This window comes from Octopus sinensis, linkage group LG9 (genome assembly GCF_006345805.1).
Source record: "Octopus sinensis linkage group LG9, ASM634580v1, whole genome shotgun sequence".
Lineage (NCBI taxonomy): Eukaryota > Metazoa > Mollusca > Cephalopoda > Octopoda > Octopodidae > Octopus > Octopus sinensis.
The window spans coordinates 45865477-45879904 of NC_043005.1; the positions used below are offsets into that span (position 1 = coordinate 45865477).

General features: G+C 36.0%; 1 protein-coding gene across 1 annotated transcript in view; it reads right to left on the minus strand.

The window, feature by feature from the left end:
* Positions 1-14428, minus strand: part of LOC115215738 (solute carrier organic anion transporter family member 5A1) — a 164384-nt gene that overhangs the window by 27271 nt on the left and 122685 nt on the right. The window contains exon 3 of the mRNA XM_029785032.2: positions 4596-4907. Coding sequence (XP_029640892.1) covers positions 4596-4907 — 312 coding nt within the window. The remainder of the gene's footprint in view (positions 1-4595; positions 4908-14428) is intronic.

Genomic DNA, 14428 nt, shown 5'->3' on the forward strand with positions numbered 1-14428 from the left:
ACAGGAATGTAAACAAACCATCTCCAGTCGTCAAGCAGTGGTGGGGAGCAAACACAAAGAGAAACACAAACACCCATGTGTGTGTGTGTGTGCATCATCAACATTTGATGTCTGCTTTCCATGCTGGCATTGGTTTGATAAATATATATATATATATATATATATATATATATATATATATATATATATATAATATATATATATATATATGGAGCACTCCATCGGTTACGATGTCGAAGGTCCCAGCTGATACGATCAACGGAACAGCCTGCTTGTGAAATTAACGTGCAAGTGACTGATCAATCCACAGACACGCGTACCCCTAATGTAGTTCTGAGGGAGATTCAGCGTGACACAGAGTGTGACAAGGCTGGCCCTTTGAAATATAAGTACAACTCATTTTCGCCAGCTGAGTGGACTGGAGCAACATGAAATAAAGTGTCTTGCTCAAGGAGACAACGCATCGCCGGGAATCGAACTCACAACCTTACAATCATGAGCCGAATGCCCTAACCACTAAGCCACGTGCCTTCTCATACACACACACACATAATTATACACACGCATCCACACACCGACGCTGTTGCCACGTAAAAAGCACCCACGGCGTTAGGAAGGGCATGCAGCTGCAGAAATCTTGCCAAAACAGACAACTAAAGCCTGGTGCAATCTTCCAGCTTGACAGCTCCTATCAAACTGTCCAACCCATGCCAGCTTGGAAAATGGACATTAAATAATGATGATGGTGGTGGTGGTGGTGTGTGTATGCATGTGTGTGTGTGTGTGTGTGTATGTGTATCTTGAACGGAAACCATTTACTATTTTGCTCAAAGAATACATTATACAATATAGCAGGAGTTAGGCAACAATGTTAAAAAAAAATACATATGTCATAAAACAGCAAATTTGATGAGGAAACGTGAGAAGAGGAAGTAAGAAGACAGATAGAAAATGGGCAGGAAAGGTAAGAAGAAAAGAGAAGAATTAGGAAAAAAAATTAGGTAAAAACAGAAAGAAAGAATGGGAACATTATGTATATAAATATGCATGTTATATATTTGTCTGCTGTGTGTGTATATAAATATTTATATGTAGATCCACATCCATATATATACTCACATATATATATGTGTTGTGTGTATAAATATTCATATGTTCGTACACATCCCCGTATCAGTCAGACCATCAGATGCTGTTATACACTGCTGATCACAATGCACTTGCAATTTTGGTGGGATTGTGTCGCTTTTCCATCTTCACCCAAACTGTTTAACTAAATCGTCTTCTCAGACATGTATGTATTCACAGATATGTGTATAGTGTGTGTATATAAATATTTATATGCACATCCACATACATACATATATATATATATATACACACACAGGCATATGTATTGTGTGTATAAATATTTATATGTGTATATACATATATATATTCATAGATATGTGTGCATTGCGCAAGTATATAAATATTTATATGTACATTCTCATAACATAGAAATATGTGTGTATAAATAATTATATGTACATACATATACATACAACATATGTGTATGTGTGTGTGTGTGTGCATGAATATTTTTATGTACATATAAAGATGTATACTTAGATATATGTGTGGGTGAGAGTTGTGTGTGTATAAATATTTATATGTATATACATGCATGCACACACATATATATAGTGAGAGAAAGAGAGGCATGTGCATACATGTGTGTGTGTGTACAATATCTGTTGAAAGTTTGCTGACTTAGCAGCATTGTTTAATTTTAATTTCTCGCTAATAATGTCTCATATCAAAGTCATATTATTCCATTCTACTAACTTCCGAGAGAGAGAGAGAGACAGTCAGAGCCAGATAGATAGATAGATGGTTTGAGAGAGAAATACAGGCAGAGAAGCAGTATATATCTCACACCCTAATTTTCAATGTTTATTTTTAAACAAATTCCCACATCGGCTATTATTAAATATTTCCTCCAGCCTTTATGCTGTATATGCAGTTTAATTTTTTTTCTCATTTTATTTTCATTAATAAATATAACTACATACTTTTTTTGAAATTTTTCTTTCATCCCATTTCCCACTTTTTACATCCATTTTCAGACGCCAATATGAGTAACATAGCTTGGCAACTTAAATAATTGGATTTTTTATTATTCACTTTTATTTTTAGTCCATTTCATTTTATGGCTTTTAATCAAGTCAACTGAAATTGAGAGGGTCATAGTCTGGATATTTTTTTATCTTTTATTTGTTTCAGTCATTGGACTTTGGCCATGCTGGGGTACCGTCTTGAAGGGGTTTCATCCCACCAAAATTGACCTCAGTACTTGCTATTTTTTTTTTAAGTTTGGTAATTATTTTATCAGTCTCTCTTGCTGAGTCATTAAGTCACAGAAATGTAAACAAACCAATACTAGTTGCTAAGTGGTGAGGGAAGGCAAACACAAACACATGCATGTGTGTGAGAGAAAAAGAAAGAGAGAGAAAAAGAGAGAAGGATAGAGAGAGAGAGAAGGAGAGGTAGTTTGCTTATGCTTGTCTCAATGACTGTTTTTAAGTCCATACTTCTCATAAAGCAGTGATCTTTGACAATGTATCATAATCCAACAAAGAGTACCAGACTTAAAAAGAGAAAAAAAAAAGTACTAGGATCAAAAGGATTAAGTTAAAATCCTTCAAGATGGTGCTCTGACATGGCCACATTCCAGTGACTGAAAGATGTAAAAGAATATAAAGGTAAATGAAATCCACTCTGGACTTCACCAGTTTCTTATAAACAGCAGCCATAACTACCTCCAGTTATATGTGCTCTTAGAACATGAAGGAAGGACACATCAGGTAATGTGTTCCTGGGAAAATGATGGAATAGTTTCAACTGGAATGGCTTTGATCAAAAGTCTTCTCGATCAGAGCTGACTTGTGGCCAAAATAGCCATAGCAACTAACATCAAATAAGGTTGATTATTAGTCTTCTGGTAATTCTTTGATATAAGAATTTCTAATTGAATAAAACTGAGCCGATCCTGAAAGCGTCTCCACATAAACTGGCCTAAAAAAACACCAAGATTCACTAAATACAATCAGCAACATCATCATCATTTAACTCCATTTTTCATGCTGGCATGGGTTAAACAGTTTGACAGGAGCTGATAAGGCTAAGAGCTGATAAGGCCAGGAGCAGCACCAGGTTCCACTGTCTGCAGTGGGATACCCTTCTTAATGCCAGCCACTTTACAGAGTGTACTGGGTGCTTGCTATGTGGAACCATCACCAGTGCTTTTTATGTGGCACCATCACCAGTGCTTTTTATGATGCATCATCACCAGCGCTTTATACATGATACCAGGTATATAACATTGATTTTCTGGAACCTTTGCTTCCAAAGCCATTCCAGGTCACTGATTTTTCTAAACTGGGGGTGGTCACCTTTAACTTAAACAATACTAAATTTACTTAAATAATTAAATCAAATATAAGTACTTGTACATTAGTATAGTGTACTGTGCAAGGTTCAGTGAAACAGGGCCACTCAGTAAACTGGTCTGGCAGCCATGGGATTTTGAAATTCCTGCTCTTAAATCAGAGCAGATTATAAGAGGTTCAAGACTATCAGCACCTGGAAAGCTGGTGTTGTATCTATACTATATTTTTCATTTTGTACTGTTTATATATCATGTATTTTGTGAACAAGAGCACAATTCTGTTACAGGTTTGCAATGCACCAACCATTGGTTTATTGCATTTTTGATGGCAAAACCAACAAAGGAGTGTCTGTGCTGCTTTGACAATAAATACTATGAAGCGTTATTTCAACTATCAGTTTCTTTATAATTTTCTTGCCAATGTGCCCCACCCATCCCAGGATATTTCTTTAGTTATGTGCACTGCATCACAACATCACTAGTGCCAGTAGCATGAAAAAAAAAGCCCTCAGTCCATCCTATGAAGTGGTTGCCATTAGGAAAGGAATCCGGAATCCAACTGTAGAAACTATGCCAAAACATACACTAGAGCATGAGGCAGTCCTTAGACCCATCAGATCCTGTCAAACCATCTAGCATGGGCCATGGCTGTTAAATGAAGATGATGATGATACACATATACACAATCATATTTACATACATAATTATACACATCCATCCATCCATCCCTGAATAAACTGCTTTGAAATCCCAAGCTTTTATATCTGGATTACAAATTTACATTTGTACCAATAATAATTGGTGCACTTGGTTTTGTAAGTAAATACATAACTGTCAGTCTGTATAAGGTAATATTTTCAGAATAAGAAATCGACCAACTGACTCACACATTACAAATACAATCTGTAAGCAGAACAGTAAAACTATGCAAGACTCTCCTTAGGTTTAAAATGTAACATTGTTTTCTTAACCTACATTCCAAAGATGGAATTTTATATCTTTGTTAGAAACCAGTACCTTCTTCAGAGAAAGAAATTTTGATAATTAAATACAGAAGTAAAAAAAAATACATGTATTTATGTATATAAATGACAAAAATTATTATAATATTTATCAATAATGGTGCTGAGGAGAGGTGAAAGAGCAGTAAATATTAATAACTTACCTTTTATGGTTCGGCCATATTCTTTATTGGCTTCCTGATCTTCCTCATTAAGAAGAAGCTCTTTGCTTTTGTTTTCCAAAATTTTGCGCTTTTCTCTACTGAGGACTTTTGGGAATGCAAAAAATGGAAGGGACATCAGGATTAGAACTACTCCACAGATGATGAAGCCACCCCACCAGGCCCCAATCCAACGAGGATCTGAAGGGGTCAGAGAAACATTGTAGGAAAACAAATCAACATAAAACTGCAAGAGTAGAGCTCCAAGGGCATAACCAACAACTGGACCCAATGCAGCGGTCGCATAGATGAATGCTAAAAAAACAGAAAAGAGAGAAAATGTGAAAAATAAAAATATTTCAAACATACATACATAGCACATAAATATTAATCAATAGTTGCTGGAATGATTACAGCATTATGCAAGACAGATTATACTAAATAATGATGAAATGCATGTAACTGATGTATTAAAATAATTTGCTAACTTTGTTCTTCAGTACTTGCAAAATTTGTCCTTACATTATATATATATATATATATATATATATATATATATATATATATACATATACCTTTCCTTCTTGTGACACAAACCCTACTTGTGAAGACCTTTTGAGGCAAGTGAAAATGAAAATCAAAATCGAAATCGATCAACATCAATGGAAATTGTAGCTGAGATACCAGTGCCGATGGCATGTAAGAGAACCATCTGAACGTGGCCATTGCCAGCACCGCCCTGACTGGCCTCTATGCCGGTGGCATGTAAAATGCACCATCTGATTGTGGCCGTTGCCTGCCTCGTCTGGCCCCGTGCTGGTGGCATGTAAAAAGCACCATCTGATCGTGGTCGTTGCCAGCCTCGTCTGGCACCTGTGCAGGTAGCACGTAAAAAGCACCCACTACACTCACGGAGTGGTTGGTGTTAGTAAGGGCATCAAGCTGTAGAAACACTGCCAGATCAGACTGGGCCTGGCGCAGCCTTCTGGCTTCCCAGACCCCAGTTGAACCGTCCAACCCATGCTAGCATGGAAAACGGACGTTAAACGATGATGATGATGATGATGATATAGGACTGCAACTTTACGTTGGCAGATAGATTTTACTCTGTAGTACTGTTACTACTTACTTCTTGTACAGAGATTTAAAACTGTTTTAAATCTTTGACAAATTCAATGGGTAAACACGTGAGGGACGTTCTCTTGTGTGGTGATTCATTTATCCATCATTAAGAACTTTATGACGTCATATTTCTTGTATTATTTCCATTCAAACATATTATTATATTCATTATAAAGTCCATTGTGATGGTATTTGAAGTTAAAAATTAATTGTTGCATTAAATGTTTGTTTTCGTATAATTAGCATTTTTATTAGACCTACCTAATAATTTAAGATGGTAAAAATGAAGCCTATTAACAAAAATGGCTATTTCTTCTTTACGTATGGGTGAATCAGATTCATTTTGGTACAGTACAATACAGATAGGTGTTATCATCATGCAGTGGAAGAATATCTGGATTTGAACAAATACTTTGTTATTGCGAAAAAACTGAGCTGCCTAATAATTTGATATGCGGTGTATATATATATATATATATATATATATATATATACTTTCTCTGCGGTGTATATATATATATATGCTCTCTCTCTCTCTCTCTCTCTATATATATATATATATATATATATGTATATATAGGGCAGTGGACTCGCAGTTGTAGGATCACAGTTTTGATTCCCAGACCGGTGTTGTGAGTGTTTATTGAGCGAAAACACCAAAAGCTATTCTTTTTATCTTTATTTGTTTTAGTCATTTGATTGCTGCCATGCTGGAGCACTGCCTTTAGTTGAACAAATCGACCCCAGGACTTAATCTTTGCAAGCCTAGTACTTATTCTATCAGTCTGTCTTGCTGAACTGCTAAGTTACGGGGATGTAAACACACCAGCATCGATTATCAAGTGATGCTGAGGGAGAAATATAGACACACAGAAATATATATATATATATATATATATATATACGATGAGCTTCTTTCAGTTTCTGTCTACCAAATCCACTCACAAGCCTTTGGTCAGCCTGAAGCTATAGTAGAAGACACTTGCCCAAGATGCCACAGTGGACTGAACTCGCGGGCATGTGGTTGGTAAGCAGGCTACTTACCACACACCCACTTTCTCTGCGATATATATGTTCTTTCTCTGTCAGTAGAAAATATATGCTTCAACTCCTATCTGACAGCTAGAATAATACCTGATTTATAAAAGTATTAGGATTAATATTATTTATATACATAAGCTTTGATATTATTCATATTGTATGACAGACTCCTAGCTCCATACATCACATCAAGAGATGTTGTTATGTTTGACATTAAAAGCAATTTAATTCTAGCCATACCAAGTTACAAACCAAATTGAAAAAAAATTATATTTTTAAATCTTTACATATATACGTGTGTGTGTGTGTGTGTGTGTGGAGGCACATGGCTTAGTGGTTAGGGTGTTAGCATCAGGATTGTAAGATTGTGGTTTTGATACCTGGACCGGACGACGCGTTGTGTTCTTGAGCAAAACACTTCATTTCACATTGCTCCAGTCTACTCAACTAGCTAAAATTAGTAATCCTGCGATGGACTGGCCTCCCGTCCAGCTGGGGAACACATACACCATAGAAACCAGGCCCATGAGCCTGGCTAGGCTTTAAAAGGGTGCATTTATTTATATATATATATATATAAAATATTTATTTATTTATTTACGTAACTTAGAGCAACAGTACCCAATCTTTCTTTGTACCATGAACCAGTTTCATGCAAGACAATTTTTCCATGGTCCAGGGGATCATGTGCATAACAAAAGAACAATAAAGTGCATAATATATATTTCAATTTTTACATATATAATTCAAAAATATTCTACACACTGCAAAAGTCAATAAAATTGAAATAAATTTTAAAATTTATTCTTTCTGTACAGCACAGGACCAAATAATCCACCGTCCAGTACTGGTCTGTGGCCTAGTTTTTAGGGTCTCCTGACTTAGAGGACTGCTTGTGGCCCTTTTCAGGGCCTCCAAAGACTGGTGAAAGGGCATGTAGATGTTATCCATAGATCAGACACCTGGCCTAAATGCTTGCAGCAGAGTATTATTTCATTGTGTTACAGAAGAAAATGCTTCCCTTTCGATTGTGAACAAAAGTAGCAATCTATTTCACACATCCAAAAGGCATAGGCATGGTTCTGTAGTTCATGAGCTTGCTTTGCAACCCTGTGATTTTGGGTTCAGTCTCACTACCCAGCATTTTGATCAAGTGTCTTCTACTATATTGACTCCAAAAGGATGAAAGGCATAGTTGACCTTGGCGGAATTTGAACTCAGAATGTAACGGCAGACGAAATACGGCTACACATTTCGCCCGGCGCGCTGACAATTTTGCCAGTTCACCGCCTTCTGTATTGTTTTGTGTTGCTCCTCATATCTTTGAAGAGGACAACCCAGTGGTCTTTTCCCTGAAGTGAGCATGCTGAATAAGATTTGGCATGGAACATATATATATATATATATATAAACACACAATGTACTGAGAAATATCAACACACTTGACAAATCATCAGAATTACTTTTATTGGTGTTTCTTTCAAAAAGCCTTTCCAAAATACTCTAGTGCAGGGGTCCTCAACCACTAGGCCATGAATCCTAGCATGTCCACAAAAGCCAGTAGAGTAACAATACAAAAGACAGAGTAACAAGACAGTACATTCATAGGGCAAAGTGTTTTGGTAAAGCGTGATTTCAAGTCAATCGGTATGTTAGTGATTTTTATAGGCTGAAGGAACAGTTTCAGATCATTATCATCAAACATCCATTTTCCACGCTGGCATGGGTTAGACAGTTTTACTGGAGCTGGCAAAGCCAGGAGCTGCACCAGGATCCATTGTCTGGTTTAGCAAGGTTTCTACAGCTGGATAGCCTTCCTAATTCCAACCACTTTATGAAGTGTACTGAGTGCTTTTTATCTAAAACCATCACAACTGCTTTTCAACATGGCACCGGTGCTTTTTAATGTGACACCAATACCAGTGCTTTTTACATGGCATCATTAACATTGCACCATCTGCAGTGCTATTTTACATGACATCATCACCAGTGCATTCTACACAGCACTACCACCAGTGCTTTTTATGTGGCACAATCACTAGTGTTTTTTTTATGTGGCATCATTAACAGTGCTTTTTAGGTAATACCATCACATGGTTTTTTTAGGTGGTACTATCATCAGTGCTTTTTAGGTGACACCATCACAAGTGCATTTTACCAGTGTTTTTTATGTTGTACTATCATCGATGCATTTTGTGTAGCACCATCACCAGTGCTTTTTATGTGATACCATCACAAGTGCTTTTTACATGGCACCATCACCAGTGCTTTTTATGTGGCACTTTCACCAATGATTTTTACATGGCACCATCACCAGTGCTTTTTATGTGGCACTTTCACCAGTGATTTTTACGTGGGACCATCACCAGTGCTTTTTATGTAGCACTTTCACCAATGATTTTTACATGGCACCATCACCAGTGCTTTTTATGTGGCACTTTCACCAGTGATTTTTACGTGGGACCATCACCAGTGCTTTTTATGTGGCACTTTCACCAATGATTTTTACATGGCACCATCACCAGTGCTTTTTATGTGGCACTTTCACCAGTGATTTTTACGTGGGACCATCACCAGTGCTTTTTATGTAGCACTTTCACCAATGATTTTTACATGGCACCATCACCAGTGCTTTTTATGTGGCACTTTCACCAGTGATTTTTACGTGGGACCATCACCAGTGCTTTTTATGTAGCACTTTCACCAATGATTTTTATGTGGCACCATCACCAGTGATTTTTACATAGAACCATCACCAGTGATTTTTACGTGGCACCATCACCAGTGATTTTTATGTGACATCAGCACCAGTGCTTTTTATGTGACACCAGCACCAGTGCTTTTTACACGGAATTATTGCCAGTGCTTTTTATGTGGCACCCCATCACCAATGCTTTTTATGTGGCACCATCACCAGTGCATTTTATGTGGGATCATCACCAGTGATTTTTACGTGACACCATCACCAATGCTTTTTAAACAGTACCATCACCATTGCTTTTTACATGACACCATCACCAGTGTCTTTTAACACCATCACCAGTGATCTTTACCCTCGCTCCAGCACCAACAGGGTCACCAGCTAGAAAAACAAAATCATAACATGACTATTGAATGTTAAACAACTTAGTGAGAAAAAAACTGTCCTCAGTCCCCAGCGTTATGCTTCATCTTCTTTGATCTCCATCTATTTTTCAACAGACAACCAGAGTATTCATATGCTGATCAATATATCACCCTACTTTTGTATTTCTTCACAGACAACTACCATTACTAACCTGCAGATACAACAGAAATGTTAGCGGGGGAGGGGGTAGAATGGGAGGGAGGGAGGGAGGTGCAGATTCAAAATAATAAAAATGCACAAGTCATCAAATGTTATTTAAAGCAGAAAACAATTTTGAGACTTTTGAAAGAAAATGTTATTGATTTATGTAAAACAGTTAATAAATATTGTGTAATAAGCTAGGTTTGAACATTCAATGCATCTCAACACTTCCCTCTCTTTCTTTCTTTCTTTCTTTCTCTCAACTAATCCCTACAACTCTTTTACCCAGTCTTTCACAAAAACTATTTTTATCTCTTATTTTCTATGTCAATGCTGTCTTTCTTTTACTCCTACTTTTTCTCTCAACATCATAAATAATCATATATATATATATATATATATATATATATATGTATGTATTACATACAAACACAAAGATATATTTATATATACTTACATATATACAGTTATAATTCACCTTTATGAAACGCTGAAACATTTGTATGTAATCTTTTTAATAAATTACATATACATACATATATATATATATGATGATGATGATGATGATATATATATATATATTCACCTTTTCACTCAGATCACCATGGGTCTATTATTCTACCTATGGTGAATATAATTAAGCACTGAGAATTGGCACTTGCTCAACAATATTTATGTACACACAAACACATACATACATCTTTCATTGAACCAAGAATAAAAGATGAATATATAAAAAGAAAGAGAGACAGAGAGAGAGCTTTTGTGTAGCAGATGTGTATGCACACAAAAAGAATTTTGGCAAGGTGTGTGTACGTATACATACATGCATACACACACACACACACACAGATATACATATATATACACAATATATATACACACACATACATATACATTATATATACACATTATACACACACATATACATTATATATACACATTATACACATACACACACACATACATTATATATACACATTACACACACACACACATATACATTATATATACACATTATACACACACACACATATACATTATATATACACATTATACACACACACACATTATATATACACATTATACACACACACACACACATATATATACACATTATACACACACACACATTATATATACACATTATACACCACACACACACACATATATATATATATATAATATATATATATATATATAATATATATATATATGGAAAAAAAAGTCAAGGTAGAAAATGCTAAAATAATTTTATAAAAAACATTTCAGTACCAGTTTCAGTCATTGAGACTTTTTCCACTGTAAGTATAGAAAACAATGAAATTTTGGAAAAATGAAATGAAAAGTTTTTTAAAAGTAAATTTGCATAGTATTCAAATACATGGGGCATTTTCCTTGTTTCTACCAGTCTCTGTCTCTCTTGTTTACTCTTGTCAAACCCACAAGAGTAAACAAGAGAGATAGAGACAGGCAGAAACAAGGTAAAATAGTATTTGAATACTATGCAAATATTCTTTTAAAAAACTTTTCATTTAATTCTTCCAAAATTTCATTGTTTTCCATACAGTTGAAAAAGTCTCCATGATTAAAACCAGTACTGAAATACCTATATATACATATATAAACACATGCATACACATATATACACACACACACTATATATATATATATATATACATAGCTCTACTGCACTATTTGTTGCTTGCCACATCTATTCAGAGTTTTTAAGACAATTAAGATCAATACTCCAATCATTTAATGTACCAATAAATTTTGTTATGACTATTGATTGTCTATTATTCAATGGATGGTGGAATGAATTTTTGCCTGCACAACATCAGGTTTTGGGCAATGAATGAACTAAATTCATAATATCAAAGCTATCACGAATGAAATGTGGCAAAGCTTTTTTATCTCTCTGCTCTTGGAGAACAGTTTCTAATATAACTAATCTATAAATACCTTGTAATAATAATTGCTATTTTTTTCTTTTTTTTACTGCAATGGATGGATGAATGGCGAAAACTGTAAACCAGATTATTGTTGGTGATGTTGGTGTTATTGTAGTAAAGATCATGCCATCATTTTTGCTTTCCATACTTTGTTCCATGCCAAGTTTTATTCAGCATGTTCACTTCAGGGAAAAGACCATGTCCTCTTCAAAGATACAAGGACCAACTCAAAACAATACAGAAAGCCACTGGACTTGAGAGAAAGGCTTGACAAAATCACCTTGTCCTCCACCAACATTACCATAAAGTCAATACCATCAACTCTTCCATGCAAGAATTGGTCTACTTAGCGATCAACACCATCTCCATAAAGGAAGTGTTTAGCAAAGAAGAAACTAAATTCTTGGATACAAGATAAAGTCACCAACGACAACGACATTGTATAACTAGGACTATGTCATCCAATGTTGCTTCAGCTGTGGCTGTGTGATTCAGAAATTTGCCTTTCAACCATGGGGTTTCAGTTCAGTCCCACTACACAGCACACATACTATAGCCACAGTGTGTGTGTGTGTGTGCATACACAGATGTATGCGTGTGCACAGACAGGGGGAGGGTGCTGAAAAGTTCCTGGCTTTGGATAAAAGAAAATACAAGTGGATCAGTTAATTATGATTTTATTCAACATATTCCCCTCCCAGATTCACACACTTATTGCAGCAGTGCTTCAGTTTTTCTAAGCCCTGTAAAAGAACTTGGAAGGTTGGGCCTTAAAGCCAGGAACTTTTCAATACCCTTCGTATGTATATGTTTGTGAAACCCTTACATGATATTACATGATGGCCATAAATGAGCAACACCATCAAACAAGCAAGTTATTTGTTTTCAATCTTTCAGAAAAAACATGCCTGGCAATGGGGAAATATTATCTTGTTTAGAAACAGGTTAGCGTTGGTGACAGCTATGTCATCAGACCATAGAAAATCTACTGCAACAAATTCCGTCAATCCATCCAAGCATGAAAAAGTGGATGCTAAATGATAATGATGATGTATCTTTTTTTTCTTTTTACTGACAGCAAGTGTGATTCGACAAAGACTTCTGGCTGCTAGTTCTAGCACAATGTACGACTACATAGAGTAGAGACTAAAACTTACTACCCACACAGCCATGCCTATTCATATAAATCCTTCAAGCAGGAAAGGAAAATAAATCAAAACACATGTGAGAACTGTGGCTGTGTGGTAAGAATCTTGCTTCTCCCACTGCATGGCACCTAGGATAAGTGAATTTTACTATAGTCTTGGGCCAACCAAAGCATTGTGAGTGGATTTGGTAAACTGAAAGAAACACATTATGTTCGTGTGTGTGTGTGGTCATCATCATTATTGTTTAACGTCCACTTTCCATGCCTGCATGGGTTGGACGGTTTGACTGAGGACTGGCAAGCCAGAAGGCTGTACCAGGCTCCAATCTGATCTGACTGGATGCCCTTCCTAATGCCAAGGGTATGTATGTGTGTGTCACTTCGTGCCTGCATTTGTCTCCTACCACAGCTTGACAGCTAGTGTTGGTGTGTTCACATCTCCATAACTTAGTGGTTGGGTAAAAAAAACTAAAAGAATAAGTACAAGGCTTAGAAAGAAAATTCTTAAAGACAGTGCCCCAGCATGGCCACAGTCTACTGACTAAAACACATAAAAGATAAAACCAAAAAAATAAAAAGAGGTAGATCAACTTTGTTTTTATTTTTTAAAGCAGTTGCTTGTTAGAAGGTCCTTAGAGCACTGAAAATGTAAGAGCTACTAGAATAAAATGGACACTGGACAGAAGTCAATAGGTGATGATGTACATTAGACTTAAAAGACTAGAGGTCATATTGAAGAGGAAAACAAGACTGGGGAATGGAATTCCAAAGTTCAGAGGTGCAAGGGAAGAAACTGGTGCTGTAAAGTGCTTTATGAAACTTAGGAGGTTGCACAGTATACTGATGAGAATTGGATGCAAGTCAAGTTGATTGCTGATAAGTTCTTAAAGGAGGAACCAGAGAAGAGAGCTCATCTGAATAATATCCATGGAAATAGTTATAGAAAAGAGACAAGGAAGCTACCTGACAACGATGAGAGTGAATCCAATTTAGATTGATTCTGTTGTACATTGAAGATAAAACAAATAATTATTGGTGCATTTCCCAGGGAAAGTGAGAAAACAAAAAATGCTTTAAAGTTGAAAATTTAAAAAAAGAAAGATAAATATATAAAATTATTCCAGATCATCATCATCATCATTTAGCGTCCGCTTTCCATGCTAGCATGGGTTGGACGGTTCAAGTGGGGTCTTGTTTTAAAATCAATAACGTTACAAATATGGTGCTCAATGTATTCCAACAGAGTTAAACAATCCACAGGGGCACCTGCCCACATGTGACAATAGTACTCAATGCAGGGGCG